Raw genomic sequence first — 21,153 nt, 5'->3', positions numbered from 1 at the left:
CAGGAAGGAAAAACAAATATCTAAATAAATACAAAATCTCACGCTGTAGTGGATTCACAAGCAGACCCCAACAATGAACCACTTTCATTAGCTAACCTGACCCAAACACTGACCACAGAGACATTTTCTGAAGCTAAAGTACAGTGTTCACATCCTCAATGAAAATGTGTTCCCAGTAATTCTACACCACAGTTCACATTTAAGTGGAGTTATATGGTTTACAGTAGTGTACGGAAGCACCCCTCCACCCCTTCCTTAAAGGACCTCCATAATTTTTCTTATTTCTTCGCAAGTAAAACCCATTAGCCCTACAGCAAATAGATGTATTGTTTGCAGTGCTTTCCCTCCTTTTTGCTTTCTATCTGAAGGGAAATCACAGCTCAGCCTCCTAAACAAATGCTCCATTTTACTGAGTGGCTTCCCTTCTTCTCCGACCACACTCCATGGTAACAGGAATGACATCATCGTTTTGGCAAGGAATAGTTACTGATAATAGATAGGCGTACACTACTGTGAATACTTCACATCCCAACTCCTGGAGTACATTACAGTGCAGCTATTTGCCATATTCATAATCACTTGAAATACAGCAAGTACTATAGTTAATCTGTCCACTACTGTGGGATGCTGATGTAGTCAGACAAACTCTGGCAGTGCCTTTTGACCATCATACCATGACATCAAGGCTTTTTTTGCTTTTTTTTCCTGCAACAGTGCTGGTCCTTAGAAACCAGAGAATAACACGATAGAACCATTTCCTAAATTACTGTGACTTTTGAGTGTTGATAAAATATCACTTTTTTTGTTTTCTATTCAAAAGGTTTCATATGAAGAATTGTGTACTGCTGTTCTAGCTTCCCAGTATTACCTATAGTACAACACACTGTATCAGAGGGTTGTTTTTGGGACGGTCATGTAAAATCTAAACTAAATTTAAATACCAACCCAATGTTCCCAATGTTTTTCTAACAAAGTTCCATAAAAAATAGTGAGAAACACGTCCTCTATAATTATTCTCAGATCATAGTGTTTGCTTGCACTGTAAGTTGGGATCTCAACAGTAAAAAGTGATGAGGCATGGGGAGACCTGCTGGTGCCGAAGCGTTGATAACCACACTGGGTGCTTTTGTTGTGCAAAGTTTTATGATACATATAGCAGTACAGTTAATGTCAAGCTTTTTAAAGTTTTTTATTCCTTCACCATAAAGATAATCATCTGGTGTGAAGCAGACACATTAAAGGTTTGATCTAATCTAAGGCGGTCATTAAGTGAAAACGATCAAAGACAAAAGGCTTTCTTGCAACTTCAAAGGTAAATTCAAGATGAGATCATGTTACAGAGGTAGAGAAACACTCCATCTGATCTTTAACTGCACTCAAAAAAAAAGGTAGTCACAGTGGTGCTCATTAAACCATGTTAAAATCCTATCCGTTACACTCGTTTGACACAGTAAATCTACACAGTAATTTTACAGGTTACCCTGCATATACAGTTTCACAATACCATTCAGCATGGTTCTAATTTATTTATTTTGTATTTATTTATTTATAAAAGTTATGTGTAGGGTGCCCCTTCCTATAAACAAAGCTGCTTACAGGAAATGCAGTAAAAAAAAAAAAAGAAAAATACCCTACATGCAATGTAATAACTTCTTATAAAATAACAAAAACAAAGATTGTACAGTACCCAAGAGCTGCCGGATTTAGAACTGGGATTGATGGTTGATTTAGAATTCTTAATGTTATTTATAACACAAAAGCGGCTCTATTTAAATTCCTATACACGTCTAAGGTGGTTTACTATTCATACATTTATATTGCTGGGAATTTCATTGAAAGAATGGTGTTTCTTTGCAGTCTTTGTTGCTGCACACTACAAGCCTAGTCACCAATTTCCTGTCTCTCTCTCTGCACAGCACTCTTTCTGTCCTAGTCGGGAGATCAAAGTTTAAACTGTACAGCCCCCTCGTTGCCAAAAGTTGAACTTAGTTTTTAAACCATGTTCTGGTTCACACTGGTTAAACAACTTATAAAACAACTAGACTTAATCCTAACTGCAACTACAGTGATATTGAATTGGTAAAGTGAAGACAAACTGCAGCACTGTACACAGCACCCTTTAATATAACTCAGGATGGGTTACTGTACCTCAGCTGCATGGTGCAAAAAAGAAAATATAAGTTTTAAAAGTACAATTTAAAAAAAAATTGGCCAGATTCACTTTTAATACAGATTCTTGCCCTCATGTATATTGTTATAGGTAACTGTTCAACTTTATTCTTTCCTTCTGAGGCTCTTCCAACTTTTCTCATTGACCTACCCGTTAAAATATTGGTAAAATGCATCAATAATTTGGGTAGACAGTCAACTTACAGATTGAAGTACAGTAATAAATACATTTTAAAAAGTCTGGTAAAAAGAAAAAAAAAATCCATCCCTTATAATCCTCTTTTTTCTCTTTTTACTACAGAAGTGCTTTGTGTTTTACCTTTAGCTGAAAGCAGCCATTTGACTGTGTTCAGCAAGGAAAATTGTAATGTCAGCATTCTGCTGTAGCTGCTGGCTCCATGTGAGTTAATCTAAGCTAACCACAGAGTGACTGCAATAGCTTACAAGGATGCCATCACAGGCGGGTGGACAGCACACAGCAGCAATGCATGCCAGATGTCCCATAAAGAGGTTTTTGATTAAACTGTCCGTGCAGGAAGGCCCCTCAGGGAACCATTACCATATTCTTAAGTGAATGGGTCAGATGCTAACGTATGTGAACAAAAGGAATTGAGTAGCTTTCTACCTGTCACCCACATGTACCTGATGATTCTTGAATCCAAGAATGCACTGTGCCTTTAATCATTGAGCAATTACTGCTGTCATAAGATATTATAATACACCCAGAGATGGTGACAGAAATCAAAGTAGATAAATGCAGGAAAATGTATTAAACAGCTTAAAACTATGCAATCATATACAAACATTGTCTGCAGATACCGAAGGTTTAAAAAAATAAATTAAAAAAAACCTCTAACAGAAAAAGCACTGCTAATTACATACATGCCATGTAATTTTTATTTAGCAAAACCTATTTATTTTTGTCTTGTATCCCTGAGCCATGTATGGTAGAGTGGGAGCAGAAGCCCCTCCAGGTGGGAGCTCTGTAATTAAACAGCCCTGAAGTGTAGAATGAAAGTAGTAATTTGTCAGAAGAGGAGGTGGCAACATGGCCAAGTGTTCAGAAATGAGGACTGGATGCCAGAAGACCCTGGTTTTAGATTTCTTTCAGTCACAAATTGACCATAGTGTGACCATGGAAGAGTGACCTGAACACCCTGGATGCTGGACATCACCAATTAAGCACAAACCAGTAGGACCACAGTTCATATTAAAGCTGAATACAGTATATTTGGGATCTTACTTTTTTTTTCCCCCCAGAATTGAACTGGATAACTTCACCTGAAAATAATGTTATCAAATATAATGAATGCGTTGTAGTATATAGTTAAATGTCTTTTAACTTGATGTTTGCCTAGTAAAGCTTTAATGTTTTGAAAGAATTGTCCTACTTGGCTGGGAATAGTTTAAATCGTCCCTGTTGCCTGGCACAAAGTCAGCCTGTATATGTTAAACTACATTAAGTCTGCCAGAAGAAATATAAAAGACAAAGTACCAACTGTATGTAGCTTCCCAATAGGTTTCCATAGGAATTCAGTAAGCAACTGTTTCATGTAAAACATAACAGGATGCAATATAAAAATTATGTTTTTTTTTTTTTTTTTATTCTAAATTGTTTTCAGTTATCCAATCTCTCCTACCCAGGCCCTTAATCCTTCTCAGAGAGACAGAGACTGAGATTTTGAACAATTTTGTTACAGACATAAGCTTGCAGAACCACTTAGCCTCAATATGCAGTAAATCTTTCAAAGAGTGGGGATGGAAATAGTATCCCACCCTCTCTACAACGCTTGGAGGTCATAAAATCTTTGACACTACAGTCACAACTAACTTCTATGGTTTGAAAAACGTAATCCTTGTATTGGAACAATGTAATGACAGCTCTTCACGTCTACATTTTCAGCACTTTTTAATTCTGTGTTTTAGAAGATTTAAGAAATAGCTATTAAACTACAAGTCGGCTCATCTGATGAATGAAAACAAACATAAAAAGTCCACCAGATCTTTATCATTTTTCAAACAGGCCAAATCAGGAAACACAATGGCATTTAAAATTCTGCTGGTGAACACAGTAAAAGCATGACATGCTTTTAAAAACATAGACTAAATGTTAACAAAGAAGAAATTGTAAAAGGGTCATTGGCAGAAGTGTCATCTTTACTAGAAATGTACTTCGCAGCCACATGAAAACCTTGCCAGATATCGAATCTCTAAATTCCAATACTTAAGTATGGTGCTGCTTATCTGAATTTAATTCTGCTGACTTCATGTGAATTTGCCATCCCTGTTAATTTAGGCCTACAGATGCAGGTTTTAAAATGAGCCATCTCTTACAGCCATCATGGAAATACATTTGAGTTGCCAAAGTGGCATCAACCGACAGGTAAAACACTGATGCTTACTCCGGAATTATTTATGCATTTCTGGTTGTAGGGAAGCGTGCCACTGTAATAGTGCACCCAATGCTGGAGAACTGGGGGAAGTCCAGGTGCGAAAAGGGATATTTTGAAGACTATGGTTTGTATCTGGGCATAGTGTATAGGGGGGGTGGGAGGTCTATCAACAACTGCTTTCTGTAACATGAACTCCAGTGATAATCAGCAAGCAAGTGAGCGAGTCAAGTTTTCCACTGGGAATCTAAGCTGCATCTATTTTCACAACTACACACTGCCAACCCTAACACACCTACAGCAACCACTACCACTGCTTCTGTTGGATAACATGGATCAAGAATTGATTAGCAGTTTGCTACGCATGTGGACTGGCAGAGCTATACTGGTGTTCTTTTCTGAAAGGAGACTAATGTTGCAGATAGCAGACTGTTTGGTTCAAATTGCATGTACTGCTAACCATTGATAGAGACGTTGCGTCTACAAGCTTCTTGCCCAACACTGACTGCAAGCTAACAAGATAACAATGCTGTGGACTACAATTAGCACAGGCTCTAAAGACTTCAGAGAGATCAAAAGAGATAATGTCACTGGGATCAAAGGGGTCTCAAGAAGATAACAAAAGGCAGATTTATGGACCTTTTGTCTCCAGGAGTGTGAAGAATGCACTGAGTTCAGAGGTTGTCACTCTAGACTACACACACACACACACACACACACACACAATAAAATTAAAGTACCTTTGCTATTGGTTAAGTGTCAGAGAAAGAGGAGGTGGACCATCTATAGAGAAGGGTATTTAATGTCATGCAAACATTGTAATGATGAGTATTCTGTTTGTCCTGTACCTGGGACCAGACTCCCTGCATACTTCAATAAACCCAACAACTGATTGAAGAAAAGGACTCTGTGCATTTTCTTGAATCTACTTACTCACCATCTATTTTTTGTAAGTTACTTCAGCTTCTATACCACTATGACTACACAGATTCTGGGTAACATCCTGGTTCATCCTGTACCCGTGTTGCATTCATACAAGACTTGTGTTTTTAAGCTCTGGTCTGTTTTTTCTTTTTCACACCAAAACGAAACACAGATGTCTGTGCTTGGTATGCACCCCATATCAAGTTGCTGTCATTTGACAACTGATTGCTGTGAACAGGAGGCTGGTACAGAATGGTTCAGCTGCACAAGCTTTCTCAGTCCATGAAGAAGAAAAAAAAAAAACAGGAGGAGCTCTTGTTTCCTTGACTCTAAAGATAACAGAGACCATTAAAACTACAGTTAATAAGCAAACCCCTCAAATATCTGGATGCTGACCAATCTGTTTTCCCTGACTGCAAATACTGGTAAATATTTAAATGAAAACACTTTTCTTGGTAAAGAAGAAGTTCTGTGTTGCAGAATGTTCAAAAACAAAAACCCTTCTTAGATCACATGGAGCACCTGGATTTTAGGCTTTCCCTGTAACACAGACTGACACGTTACATGTGTGGGTTACTGAATAAATCTACCTTTGATTTTGTCATGGTTGCACTAATGTTTAGTTTTATCACCCAGGGTTTTAAATACTAAGATTATTTTCGGGTATTATCATTGTCCATTTTTTGTCGTGTTATCGTACTGTAAGGCGCGCTATATAGTACATAATAGCTATACATATGCAACAAAAGAAAATGTGTATTCCTTTTGTTATAAGATCGTAAAGATATATATATATATCTACCCATATGTTGATCTGTCAGTCTCAAATTTGGGAGGGGGGGGGGGGGGGGGGGGGGGGGGGGGGGGGGGCGGGCTCATGTATAGAGGCTGTACACCCTTAAGAAAGGCATGATGGGATATCAGCAGAGCCTTTATCATCTGACAGCAGGCGACAAATAGGAGAGGGAGATCTGAGGAGGAGGAAGCAGAAAAAGTTTGGAGAGAAAGCTGCTCCAAACATTAAAAATAAATCTGTACCTCTCTTTCCTAACAAAAAGAAAACTAAAATACACATTACACATAGGAGGGAAGAACTGATGCAGTTTGCTGAAGGACACAGGAAGTAATCTACATATCCTGGCTGGCTAGTGGGATATTTTAGAAACCCAGGACACTGGTAGGACTGAATTATTATTACTATTTTCTTTTGCGAAGGACCCTCTTCACAGACAGAACACTTGTATAGCCCTCACCACATAAAAGATTAGTGATCAATAATAAAGTGAATGGTTCTATGATACAGTAAAACACAGAAGTTTTGGTTGTTTAAATTTGTTTTTTGGTCTGATGGGGGCTATCAGTTATGTGCAAGTTAAATAAATAAATCTGTCCATTTGGGTTTTAGTAACACTTTTGGGTCTTGTTCCTGTAATTTTCCACAGCTCTTTATGCGGTACTGCGTGGGTTATTTGTTTTTAAACAGTATGACAGTGCATCCTGGCTGCTGCCATACTTGGATGCTGCTGTGTAACTGCTTGTATGCACTTCCTGTCTCTGAGACGCCCACTGAAATCCAAGAACTACAAGTAGAAATAACTGCTGAACAGAAGCTTGGCTTCCCTTTGGAGACCACATCTCAATAAGACTATTTCAGTTAAAAAATATTATTATAATTATTAATAATAATATCTTTTTTTTATATAGCACTTTTCATAGTGGACCACCATCACAAAGCACTTTACAGAGGTAGGCTATGAACTGTGCATGCAGAGTGTCTTACAGTAGGACATGGATTTAACATCTCATCCACATTATGCAGCACAAGGAGGTGGGACTTGCTCAGGGTCACACAGTGAGTCAGTCTGTGGCAGAGGTGGGATTTGAACCAGTAACCTTCTGGTTACAAGCCCTGGACTTTAACCACTGGACTGCACTGCCTCCTCAATATAATTTTATTTCAGTCTTGAACTGCAGGAGCCTTGTTACTCCAAAAGTCCATTTTACTACTTGTTGATCTTGCCTTTGCTGTGAGCAGTGCTGAAATAAAGCTCCTTCACTGCACTAATGGAGTACTTTGTCAGACACTACAAGCACACTACTAGTCTAACACATGCTTAAGCCATGAAAAAACATGCTAGAAAGCACCATCACTTTTAAAAAATGTTCCCAGAGGATGGCCCCCTGCTACCTTATTAGTGCCACGTACTTTAAAACCAATTCAACACTCTGACCACTGCATACAAATTGTAAGATTTGTTAAGAAAAACATATTGCCAAGAAAAAAAAAAAAAAAACATGAATACTGCATAGCGCACCAATGACAACCAAAAACTCAAATAAACCTACTTTTCTACCATTTGTGGTGTTTCAGAAAGTAGTTTCTACATAATCTGACCAAACCTTCTACAAAACACCAAAATACAGCCACCATATGAATTAATAAAATAACCCCCTTAAAGAAATCTGCACTTCTAGTCTGGGAGGCTGTAAAAGACTGAATACCATAGTTGCAAAAAAATTTAAGTGTATATGTTTTTGCAGCTACCCCACCCCTACAGTTTTCAAAACAGATGATTCACTGCTGCTGAAGCTGGGAATGCTAGATATTAAGCAATTGTAGCATGCCAAAGAAAAAACAGGATTAAGAAACTTTTTTTTTTTTTTTTTTTTTTAATTACACCATAAAGGCTGATTTATTGCCTTGCAGTCTTTCTAATGCAGCTTCTTGCCTTGCAATGCGAGTGACTTGAATACCCTTTCTCTTTGTTTTCCATGTAACCTTGGAAAGGCATGTCTGCTCTGCCCTGGAAACAATATCCAGCAACTGTGTGTGTGTGGTTCAAGCAAAAAAAAAAAAAAAAAAACCTCATTCTACCAAAATGAATTCGTTCAGTAAAGCCTTTCTTGCCATCTGAGAGCCAAGCCATTGTACTGTGTTAGATCTGCACGTAGAATCGCGATTACAACTAGAAACGAACTCTAGACAGATCGCAATAGTTTAGAAATGTGTTTGTAGCCTTAGGTATAATGAAATTAAGGTTTCATTAATAATGTAATTTGTCTGCCTCGGGGTGGGGGTGGGGGTCGTCATCTGTTCTATGGCTGCACCTGACACGGGAGTAAGACATCTTTCAAACTCCAACCCCCCACTCCCCCTGCCCTATAGAACTGCCCAGGAAATGATACGTCAAACAAAGATCTAGTCTGTACTCCAGCACCCCCCACCCCACACCACACCCCCCACTGCTGTTACTGCCGTCACAATCCTCAGCCAAGCTGTGGAATCCTTGTGTCCTGTGTTAATGACAATCCTCTGCAGTTCTACGATGACACAGAGTACAGACATAGACAGACAAGTTAAGTCAATCTCCCCGAAGCGTAACAGTTCACGGTTTTTGTTTACAGTACCTGACAGTTTTTGCAACAACAGTAGCGGTCTTATTCAAGATGCAACAAATAAACTCTCTATTTATTTATTGCCCTAAAATGAACAGCCTGTTTTGTTGTTATGACTAATAATATAGTGTAAATAAATAACTTCAAAATGTTGTTTTAGAAACGGTTACAGCAATTTCAGTTTACTTACATGCCATTATAAAATATCCTATCATAATACATGAGTATACACTTGTTTAATATATATATATAATATATAATATATTATAATATATATATATATAATATATAATATATATATATTTTATTCAAATGGCAAAAAAATTTACCGTCATAGCGCAGAATGCCAATGTTGTTGTTCATTTTGTCCAGGTACTGAAAATTCAACAGGTCCATTGTCGTAAAATGCATTTATTGGGCTAGCAAAAAAACCAGCTTGTTTGCTTCCACCCAAAGCGCGATACAGAGCTTACGGAGATCAGTTCTCTCAAAGGCCCAGCCTTCAACTTTTTTTTTTTTTTTTTTTTTTTTTACAAAACAAAAAGAAAACAAACTTCACCCCTTCAAGGATTGAAGACTTAGTATTTCAGTGCGTTTTCCGCGGTTTTAGTGTTGAAATAAACTGTCTTTAGTACTACTTCTGAAAAGAAGAGACTATTATCTGTTTCGTGACAAAAGAGACGAAACAGTTCTCCTCACAGCCCGCTGCAAGTTAACTGCACTGACATGCAGGCTATGCTTGGTATGACTCGTACGCAACCAGTTTCCTCTATGTAGGCTCGAAACACTGAGCATGCTCGTTAAATCCCTGGAGCGCCTCAAATGTCAGGGATTTTTTTTTTTTTTCTGCGCAAGATCAGTCTCCAAATGCAGACAGATGGGGGAGAAAGAGGGAGGCGAAAAGCAAGGAGGGGCTGTGTCAAAACAGGAAACCGTGTTGTCTCTGCAAAAACAAAATACAGGAAAGGCTTTTCAAGAATGCAGTACAGTTTCACGTTGCAAATTTATATTCCGTACATTTTCATCACCACTGTGCATGAGATTCAGGTCGCAGCAAATGCAAATACAACAAAAGCACACAGTGCACCCAACCCAATTTGCTTGAAATATATAAGGCGAAGCCGTTTTCAAAATGCATGTAAAATGCAGCCCCTAGACTAGTTAATCCTTTTGAACATACCAGAAATAACGGTACTGATTTATCCTGGTGAGAGCTGGAATTGAGGATTTCAATTTGTCATACCCGTCTGTTCAAACAAGAACAGAAAATTAATTTACAGTAAATTACCTTTACTGTTAAAATCAAAAGACACATTATATTTGCTTACATTCTTGAAGCATCTGCTAGGGCCTTTTTATATTCCACAAAACGTATGTGTTCAACTTAAAGGATCACTCACTTCTGTTCCAAGCAAAACGCTGTGGCTTTTAAAACCCCAAATACATTGCTATATTTCACTGACAAGCAACAACAACAAATCTAGCTAATTTAAATAAGTAATACTTTTGGTTTGAAACCTTGATTTTATTAAAAGTATTTTTAAAAGAACAGCATACTGCCCTTTCCATGATGTGAGGTGGCAAAGTAGTGTATGGGAATCGGGATCTGCTCTGGGCATTGTTTAATTGAGTCTGTAGTGTAAATTCTCATGCTTATTGCCTGGATTTTTTATTTTTTTTTTAAGCTGTAAAAAGCTCATTGCATATGTTGATGAAGGCAAAGTAAAGCGCACTGATAAGATAACTATTGGAATTAGTTTTCCCCCAGTGCTTCTTTCCAAGAAGTCACCTTAAACATTTCAGCAGAGATGAATATATTGTTTACTTTAACAAGTTTCCTGAAAAAAAAAAAAACTAACACAAAAAAGCAGGATCTTTTCCTATCTCTCCCGTTTACAAAAACATTGCCTCTTTATTTATTTATTTTTGTTATTCAAATAAAAGGTATAGCATATACAGTTGCTCTCGGTGTAGTTTATAATCTGTAAGATCATATTCTTTCTGATGGCAGGCAAGAAACCTGTTTTTATATGAAGCACAGCTTGGAAGGGCCTGTGATGCAGTCAGCTACTGGACTCTGTTTATGATAGTTTACAACTGATATTACTGGTCTCATTCAGGACACATGTATGGCAACGAATCGCTGCTTGTTATACCCGTTCTATGGAGTCATTCAAATATCCAGACTAACGCATTACTCCACGTTAATTGAGGATATCCAAATATTTGAAATGCTGTACAATGCTATAGATCGATTTGTTGCATCCTCGTATCTTTAGGTCACATGGTCTGGTTGTTGCTAGATCACTTGAGTTTGAACTACAACACATGCAGTGAACAATTCTTATGTTGTATTTAAAATCTCTGCATCTTCCAAATTAAAATCTAAACAAGAAAATAAAAGATAAGAGGGTTTAAATGGCTTTTAAAACCATAGTTGCAGTACAACTCCTTTTTAAACTAGAATATTGATAATTTTATATATGAAGCAGAAGTGTACTAAACCCCATATTGTCTAACAACTGTTACCTTTGACTAAAAGGGGAGTTATACTAAGCAACTGGCACCACCTGATGGACTAATATTGGTATTGCACTAGAGAGACTGTTTCTCGAGTCAAAACAATCAGTCAAAACCTTCACGTATCCAGGTGAGTCACTTGAACACATTCTCATTTCCAATGAGAACCTGGAATTGAAACAGAATGCCAGGTTGTCAGATATGTGAAATGTACAGACCCACTAATAGCAGGCTCTTCATGAATAACCTTTTTTTGTCGCGGGGGCTGGAGTTTTCACTTTCCCATAGGTAAGCTGAACCTTATCTGTAAGGTGACAGGCCTGGATCTACATGACAGTATTGCAGGAAGCTTGTGGCTAAAGCTCAAGGGCTGTGTGAAAGTCCTGTGTTGAGTTTCTACAAACTACATGAAAGAGAGGTCATGTTTCTCCAGATCCAGATCGCTTCACTTCTTCAAAATGTCTTTGTGTCACCCAGGTTTCTGCTACACCACACTACTGACCTTGCAGACTTTGACACTCGCAGCAGGATTCAATTCTCTATTATTTGTTACAAAAAAACTTCCAACATGTCTCTATTACCCACGACTGCAGCTTGAACAGCAGTAGCTTCTCTAAGAAGCCAAGACTGATTTTCAGGGAAAGAACACAACAGATAAGGTGCAATTAAAATCCTTGGCTTTCTTAATCACTTAATTATACCACTTGATACAGACACTATCATTTTCTACCGTGGGAAACAGCTTGTATCTTAAAAAGATTCCCTTGTTCCAACGAGGAAAACAAAATAAAAACAGTTTTTGCAGAGAGTAGAAGAGTTCCATATAACAAAGGATCATTTTTAAATACTTATGTAACAAAATACCACTGTAAACAGATACATTAGTGCATGTGGTCTGCTAACCCACTGCCCACACGAGCACAACAGTATGATGTGAAGTCCTTCCTCTGGCAGTTATTGAAGGGTGCCATTGGTATGGGTGCTTACCAAGCGGCAGGATGTTAGAATGCTGATTTACTGCATAGAACTTGCAACCTTTAGCCGGCAGAATTCACAGCAATACTATACTGCCATCTAGTGGAACACACTCCTTTTTTTTTTTTTTTTTTTTTTTTTTTTAAAGAATACAATTATATAAATAAATATAAATTAGATTGTAGAACAGACAATTAAAGTGTGCTTTGGTACAGTAGAAATATATATAATTACAAAGTCAGTCCATGGCAGCTTATTGTAAGATTGAGCAGTGTGGGAAACAGTTTCACAGCTAGTCATATTTGGAGATGGGTTTGTGAAGTTTGGAGATCAAACTTGGTTTGTGATTTTTGCTAATAATTAAAAAAAAAAAAAAAAAAAAAAAAGATACTTTGACAACTGTCAAGATAAAGCAAATATTGATGTATGAATTAAATATGAAAACTTTCTTCTTCGCCAGGTGTTAAGTCAACACATGGCAACGACCCATAAAAAACAAAACTGCTGATCTGGTGAAAGACTCTGAATAGGAGACGACAAGCTGGAATGCTGTTTGAGAGAACGTAACAAAATACAAGGTAAATTAGTGAACTAATGCTACTGTGGAGGATAGAGACAAGACTTAAAGCAAGGTTATTTTCAAATGATCTAAACAATAAATATGTAGACTTAATACAAACCAACAGGTAATAAATAGCCATGTTACATACGCGTTTTGAAACCGCACTCATATATAATCTCAACACTGATTTTAGGAGAATTTAACTTTTTTGTAGGCATTTTGACTTCACTCAATTTACTTTCAAAACTACTGTAAACCACCCCCATATCTGAAAACTAGGTAATATCTTTTTAAATTAACTGCCCAGCCCTTGTAATGGCGTATTTAAAAAAAAAAGACATGTATGTTCTTGTCTATTGCTACAGCGTTTTTTTTCATATTTCAGTATGGGGGCAAAAAATAAAAAAAATTGCCAGACTCTTCTTGAATAAGGTTAACATTCTGAGCCATACAAAAACATTTTACAATACACTAAATTCGGCTTTCATGTAGCCACCTGGATCTGAACACCTACAAGATGTGTGTTAATAATCCCAGCATTACAATGCAGGAGGGCTGGAACAGAAGTGGAGCTGCTTTTGTGCAGTTCACCCTTACAGTATACACACATTTACTGTGATTCCCTCTGTGGTTTAATTGGGTGTGAGGGGTATAACAAATCCCAGCGATCTCTATACAATTAAATAACCCTCAATAGGCAAACAGATGTCTAAAAGAGACTCTGTTCGCAACCCATGCGGTGCATTTAAAATATGCAATTTATTTATTTATTTATTTATTGTACACAATACTCTACATTAGTTAGCTGTGTTGAGTCTGTGCTGGCCACCTGTTTTTCAACAGGTAGTACAACTTTAAGGTAATACGGAAGAATGTGCACCTAGGTGATGTTGTTTTGTTTTTTTTATTATTATTATTTCAAGTTTTGTATTAAAATTAGGAGCATCAGAGCCAAGATAAACAACTTGGCACAACCAGGAACTCGCACTCCCTGTATGTCGCACACAACTCTCTCTTCTAAAACCTGGTGTTTTTAAGCAAGTCAACATAGTTAAGGTGATGTGTTTTTTTTTATTTCAAGTTTTGTATTAAAATTAGGAGCATCAGAGCCAAGATAAACAACTTGGCACCACCAGGAACTCGCACTCCCTGTATGTCACACACAACTCTCTCTTCTAAAACCTGGTGTTTTTAAGCAAGTCAATATAGTTAAGGCCGTATATTGTTGAGATTCGTGCATTTTGTTCCTCCTTCTAAACATTAAGGCTACAAGGCATGTCCCATCATTAAAGGGGAATGCATTAAGTATTACTTTACCTTTTGTTCCCCAAGTGCTTTTCCAGAAACTTCCAGCCAGCATTTGCACACTCTGTTCTGCAAGTAACTGCATCCTCTACTAGTGTATTATTGTTATATATAGTTCATGTAAATTGCTCTGAATCTGGATGTGCAGCTATGGAATACACTTTCCAAAGAGATCTACGTCATGGGATTTTCACCAGCAGCGCACTCCCTTTTAATCTCCAATAAGTAATGCTACTTTGCTTCAGAATTACTTCAGAATCTCGTTTATAATATTGCAGTACAGCCCAAGAGGCCTCTTACATTGAGATAACTTTGATCATGTTAAGCACAGAGAAAGAAGGAGTTCATCTCATTAAAGTACTTGCTCATCATTTCTTTATTTAAGTTTGTTTTTTTAAGATCTGGGCCTATTGTACTGTGGCTTTAAAAAAAAAAAAAAAAGCATTCAAAGTTCTAAAAAGCCACAGTGGAAAAGTAGCCAAACTGCTTCGTGTTGTTTCTATGGCTTCAAGACCTCAGCCCCCAGAGTTTCGATCTTGGCTGCCGTCTCTCTTATTTGGGATTGTGGCAGGGCTGAGGACCTGTATACATTTATTTATATGAGTGTCTGTCACCCTATATAATTAATTCATTTTGTTTCATAAAGTTGACAGAAAGCAGCTGAACAATGTTATGTTAACATATTGAATTACATAACGCTTTGCAGTTTTTCCATACTTAATGAAAAACTGACATCTAACATGAAATGCTGTACTACTATTATGGCTTCCGGTAGACTTTAGCGATACATATAGATAGACCACATCCCTTTGGCCTCTATGAAGCAAATAAAAAATGAATAAAACAAAAAAAAATCACTGTTTGTGTCAGCTGGAAATTGTATCACCAATCAAATGACAAACAACAATGACACGTTAAGTAGACACAATGCTTCAGCTACATGCCTTTGTTAAACTGCAGAAACCATCTATCTAGTTGACCTCATTTCTTGTACCTCTGAATATCTGATTGAGTTTATTAAACACGTAAAGATACATACAGTATCATCCCAATACCACAACTGTCTAACTTTCAATGCAGTTCTGATTCCTGACTGCTAAGATATGGTGCTTATCCCATTCACCCACCTCTCCATCAATGAAACATTAAACCTTGATAACCATTAAGGTTAAGGTTACCTTCATGCACTCTCGGCACCAAGATTACAGACCTCGTTATAACTTCACTCTCGGCACCAAGATTACAGACCTCGTTATAACTAAACTCTCCGCACCAAGATTACAGACCTCGTTATAACTTCACTCTCCGCACCAAGATTACAGACCTCGTTATAACTTCACTCTCCGCACCAAGATTACAGACCTCGTTATAACTTCACTCTCCGCACCAAGATTACAGACCTCGTTATAACTAAACTCTCCGCACCAAGATTACAGACCTCGTTATAACTTCACTCTCGGCACCAAGATTACAGACCTCGTTATAACTTCACTCTCGGCACCAAGATTACAGACCTCGTTATAACTTCACTCTCCGCACCAAGATTACAGACCTCGTTATAACTTCACTCTCCGCACCAAGATTACAGACCTCGTTATAACTTCACTCTCCGCACCAAGATTACAGACCTCGTTATAACTTCACTCTCCGCACCAAGATTACAGACCTCGTTATAACTTCACTCTCGGCACCAAGATTACAGACCTCGTTATAACTTCACTCTCGGCACCAAGATTACAGACCTCGTTATAACTTCACTCTCGGCACCAAGATTACAGACCTCGTTATAACTTCACTCTCCGCACCAAGATTACAGACCTCGTTATAACTTCACTCTCGGCACCAAGATTACAGACCTCGTTATAACTTCACTCTCCGCACCAAGATTACAGACCTCGTTATAACTTCACTCTCCGCACCAAGATTACAGACCTCATTATAACTTCACTCTCGGCACCAAGATTACAGACCTCGTTATAACTTCACTCTCTCACTTGATTTCAAAAGGGATTAGTGGGGGGTCTATTAAGTCTGAGCCCCCCACCCCACTTCTGCTCAGGTTTAAATAAAAGGGTTCTCATTGGTTTTAAAGCGCGATTGTCTCAAATTTCACACACACTGCAGAATTGCCAAGACAGAACAGTACCTCCATTCAGTGCACTGCTTAATCTATTGTCTACAATTGTGGGCAGTTTAAGGAGAAAACAACAACTGTCGAACAGTGTATAACTGGACTGTCTCTGTCAACAGCATGCAACAGGCCCAGGCCCCATCCGTTAAATAGAACTGGCACCCTTAAAATATACAGCACAGTACTTCAGAATAAACATTAGGTCAAAACTGCAATGGCTTTAGAATATATACTTTACCAGGCTGCCACGATTCTTACATTCAGTAGTATGTTTCACTAGGTATCAGCAGAAGTGAAAACAGACAAGTATCATGGCACAATAAGTTTTAAGTGGATGAGTGACAGTTTGCTTCATGGTGATTTCCAGTAAGAGCAGAGCGCCTAGGCAATATAGCGAAACAGTATTATATACATATGAACTTATCAGTTACAAGCCAGGCATGTAATTTCCAACATTCAAGTTTAATAGATTTTTGGCAGTCCGTACACAAGACAATGGTTTGGTCTCAATGAAACTCTACCTACAGTTAAGTGCAGCCCGACTACTGACGCTGACAAAAATGATACGAGAGAACTAGCGTGAATGACAGAAAACATATCGAGTGTTTGGTTAATCTTAAATCCCCAGGGATTGTAATATTTGACACTGTTAAGTTTAATAAACACATTGTTTGAAAGGGGGAGGGGGTCTTCTGAACAATAAGCTATTGAAAATCCACAAGCTGGCACAACTATTCAGATGAAAATGTAATGCTGTAGTTCTCGTCTGCTTGTGGATTGGTCAAAAGGACTTTGCCTGTCCAGATGGTTTACTCCCACAGGTATTCTCTGAAAGACATCTGCCTTTTGTTCATTTACTATTCTATGATATGGGGGTATTTTTAATCTGAGAAGGGATATTTTAATAAATGTACACCCTTTCATCATTTTCAAAAAGTATGACTCTGCTTCAGTACCAATCTTTTTCTTAAATCTATGGCTTTACCCATTGTCACACCAAATGTACTGTACAAGACATACACAGGTGCCTTTAGCTAAAACCAGAGCTCCAGCACTCCACTGGACAACTTGTACCCTCATTATTAAGTGGAACGAAGGCAGGGTCGACAGTTTAATTGGTTAAATGTTATGCACTCGGTTTTGAGAGCAAAGACAACATGAATCACTTGAGGAATGGCAGCTGAAGTGGGTTCTGGAAAATTGCGTGTTTCATCATCAAATAGGGTGTCGGATATTCGGCCATTTTCATTTACTGCATATGAATCTGCTTCCTCACTGCTTTGTAGCCAAGACGTTCTTTGTCAGTTTTATCAGCTCGTTTGAACGGTTCTGCTTCAGTCTGTGTGCATGAACTGACAGGCCAGCAGGAAGCAGATGATTCAGAGACGTCATTCACTTCAACAACAAGGAGAAATAGTGTTGCGGAGCACCGCTTTTCATTTTTGGTTTTTAATGAATGCCTTGTAATTTGAAAATTATTATTTCGCATTGGTACCTTGAGCAGAACTTTCAACATTTATGTGGACAGCTTTCTGTAAATCTTAATATGTTTTGTAATGGCCACAATAACTGGAGTTCAGAAACAATAAACAAGAGACTGACGATTTCACAATATTTCTGTACTTTACGTTTCCACAATGTAAGCCCAGATTAAATATTCACTCCTGCTGTGTAATCTATACAGTATTTCAATGTTTCTGTTTTTTAATAGAAATAAAACAAAACAACATTTATACTTGATTCACTTATGGCCAATTATCCTGACAGCCTCTTCCACAGCAGTGTTACTAGCTCAGACTCAGCAAAGCCATTTCACAATTTATTAACTAGTGAATAGTTAGCAAACAGGTAAAATAAAGGGATGGACTGCATTTAAATAACAAGGGAACCTAGTCTACTTGGAGAAAAGATCCTCGAGCAGGTTCAGAAGCATTTAAACTAGAAAGGAAGGGGGGAGAAACCAACAAAAAAACAGAAGGGAGACCGCATCAAAACAAGAACAACAACTCAGGTAAGACAACCATTAAATGTATTTATCTAAATGCTAGAAGTATCAGAAACAAAATTCTAGAACTTGAAGCTACTGCACTAACAAGTAACTATGATGTGATAGGTGTTACAGAAACGTGGTTATCTGAGAGTGATGGGGACGAATATAATATTTGTGGGTATACACTGTATAGGAAAGACAGGCAGGACAGAAGAGGAGGAGGGGTAGCGCTATACATAAGAAACAGTCTTGAAGCCCAGGTGTTAAACCTGGACAAAGAAAATAAAACCGAATCAATATGGGTCAGAATAACAGACAAAAATTCAAAAGGCATAATAATAGGAGCATGCTATAGACCGCCAGATTCAGACGGTGAGCAAAATAATCTGTTATACAATGACATTAGAAATGTGTGTAGCAAAGGAGAAGCCATACTAATGGGGGATTTCAACTTCCCCCATATAAAATGGGAAAACCCGGTGGGTAGCGCGAAGGATGAAATAGAAATGGTGGAAATGACAAATGACTGCTTCCTAACACAATTTGTGAAGGCACCCACTAGAGGGGAGGCATGCCTTGATTTAGTCTTTTCAAATAACGAAGATAGAATAACTAAAACAGAGGTCAGAGAACCACTGGCAAACTCAGACCACAACATGGTCTCATTTGAAGTGTTTTTTAAATCCTCAAAAGTAAAGACTAAAGCTAAGGTTTACAATTTTAGAAAAGCAAACTATGAAGGCATGAAACAGAGACTAACAGAAGTAGACTGGAGTAAAATAGAGAAAACACCCACAGAAGAAGGATGGTTGTTCTTCAAAAATGTAGTACTAGAGGCGCAAAACAATTATATCCCTAAAGTAGACAAATCTAAATGTAAAATTAAATTGCCAAAATGGTTTAATAGATCAATTAAAAAAAAATATTCAGCGAAAAAAAAAAAGGCACTTTACAGAGCATTAAAAAAGGACCAAAAAGAAAGTACACAGAAAGAGTACACAGAACTGCAAATGCAAGTCAAAAAGGAAGTTAGAAAGGCCAAGAGAGAAATAGAAATGAACATTGCTAAGGGAGCTAAAACCAATTCCAAAATGTTTTTCCAATATTACAACAGCAAGAGAACATTCAAAGAGGAGATTAAATGTTTAAGAGATACAAATGGCAAAATCGTAGAGGAAGAAAAAAAAAATAGCAAATATGTTAAATGATTACTTTTCACAAGTTTTTACAAAGGAAGATACTGACAACATGCCCCACATGTCATCCAGTTCCTATCCAGTTTTAAATAACTTTAGCATAACTGAGGCAGAAGTGTTAAAGGGACTAGGAGCTCTTAAAATAAACAAATCCCCTGGGCCGGATGAGATCCTCCCAGTAGTACTCAAAGAAATGAAAGAAGTAATTTACAAACCGCTAACCAAGATCATGCAGCAGTCTCTTGACACAGGGGTGGTACCACAGACTTAAAAATTGCAAACGTAATACCGATCCACAAAAAGGGAAAACAAATGAAAACTACAGACCAGTAAGCCTGACTTCTATTATATGCAAACTTATGGAAACTATAATAAGATCCAAAATGGAAAATTACCTATATGGTAACAGGGTCCTGGGAGACAGTCAACATGGTTTTAGGAAAGGGAGATCGTCTCTAACTAACGCTTGATTTTTTTGAGGATGCAACATCGATAATGGATAATTGTAAAGCATATGACATGGTTTATTTAGATTTCCAGAAAGCTTTTGACAAAGCACAAAAGATTAATTCTCAAACTGAACGCATGTACATGGATTAGGGAGTGGTTAACATGTAGAAAACAGAAAGTACTGATTAGAGGAAAAACCTCAGAATGGAGTGTGGTAACCAGCGGTGTACCACAGGGATCAGTATTAGGTCCTCTGCTATTCCTAATCTACATTAATGATTTAGATTCTGGTATAGTAAGCAAACTTGTTAAATTTGCAGACGACACAAAAAGTAGGAGGAGTGGCAAACACTGTTGCAGCAGCAGGTCATTCAAAAGCTTTCAGAATACAAATGATCATAGACAATATTCATGGCAGACACATGGCAAATGACATTTAATAGAGAAAAGTGTAAGGTACTGCACGCCTGAAATTGGAGAAGGAATCTATGAAAAAGACCTAGGAGTTTTTGTTGACTCAGAAATGTCTTCATCTAGGCAATGTGGGGAAGCTATAAAAAAGGCTAACAAGATACTATTGTGAAAAGTGTTGAATTTAAATCAAGGGAAGTAATGTTCACTGTACAATGCACTTGTAAGACCTCATCTTGAATATTGTGTGCAGTTCTGGTCACCTCGCTATATTGCTGCTCTAGAAAGAGTGCAAAGAAGAGCGACCAGAATTATTCCCGGGTTTAAAAGGCATGTCATATGCAGACAGGCTAAAAGAATTGAATCTGTTCAGTCTTTCAGATTCAAGCATTCAAAATTCTAAAAGGTATTGACAGTGTGGACGCAAGGGACTGAAAAAAAGAAACAAGGACCAGGGGTCACAAATGCAAAAAGGGGCATTCAGAACAGAAAATAGGAGACACTTTTTTACACAAGAATTGTGAGGGTCTGGAATCAACTCCCCAGTAATGTTGTTGAAGCTGACACCCTGGGATCCTTCAAGAAATTTTGGGATCAATAAGCTACTAACAACCAAACGAGCAGATGGGCCGAATGGCCTCCTCTCGTTTGTAAACTTTCTTATTTTATCAGCTCCCCATACAATTCACCTATGACAATCTGGAGTAAACGGCTTGTGAATTCAGCCCTCTATA

The 21,153-nt window shown here is 37.8% G+C and overlaps 1 protein-coding gene across 4 annotated transcripts in view; it reads right to left on the bottom strand.

The window, feature by feature from the left end:
• Positions 1–21,153, bottom strand: part of LOC121297757 (transcription cofactor vestigial-like protein 4) — a 52,264-nt gene that overhangs the window by 15,824 nt on the left and 15,287 nt on the right. Inside the window, exon 1 of one of the 4 annotated variants that reach the window (XM_041224234.1) lies at positions 9,209–9,940. The exons of 2 other annotated variants lie outside the window; for them this stretch is intronic. In XM_041224234.1, the coding sequence (XP_041080168.1) occupies positions 9,209–9,290 (82 nt within the window). In that variant the 5' untranslated portion in view covers positions 9,291–9,940. Of the gene's footprint in view, positions 1–9,208; positions 9,941–21,153 lie in introns of those variants that run through there. One more of the 4 variants, XM_041224236.1, reaches the window with a different exon arrangement.

Source organism: Polyodon spathula, chromosome 23 (genome assembly GCF_017654505.1).
Source record: "Polyodon spathula isolate WHYD16114869_AA chromosome 23, ASM1765450v1, whole genome shotgun sequence".
Classification (NCBI taxonomy): domain Eukaryota; kingdom Metazoa; phylum Chordata; class Actinopteri; order Acipenseriformes; family Polyodontidae; genus Polyodon; species Polyodon spathula.
Note: the sequence above shows the minus strand (reverse complement) of the source record. Positions and strands in the feature narration are given on the sequence as shown.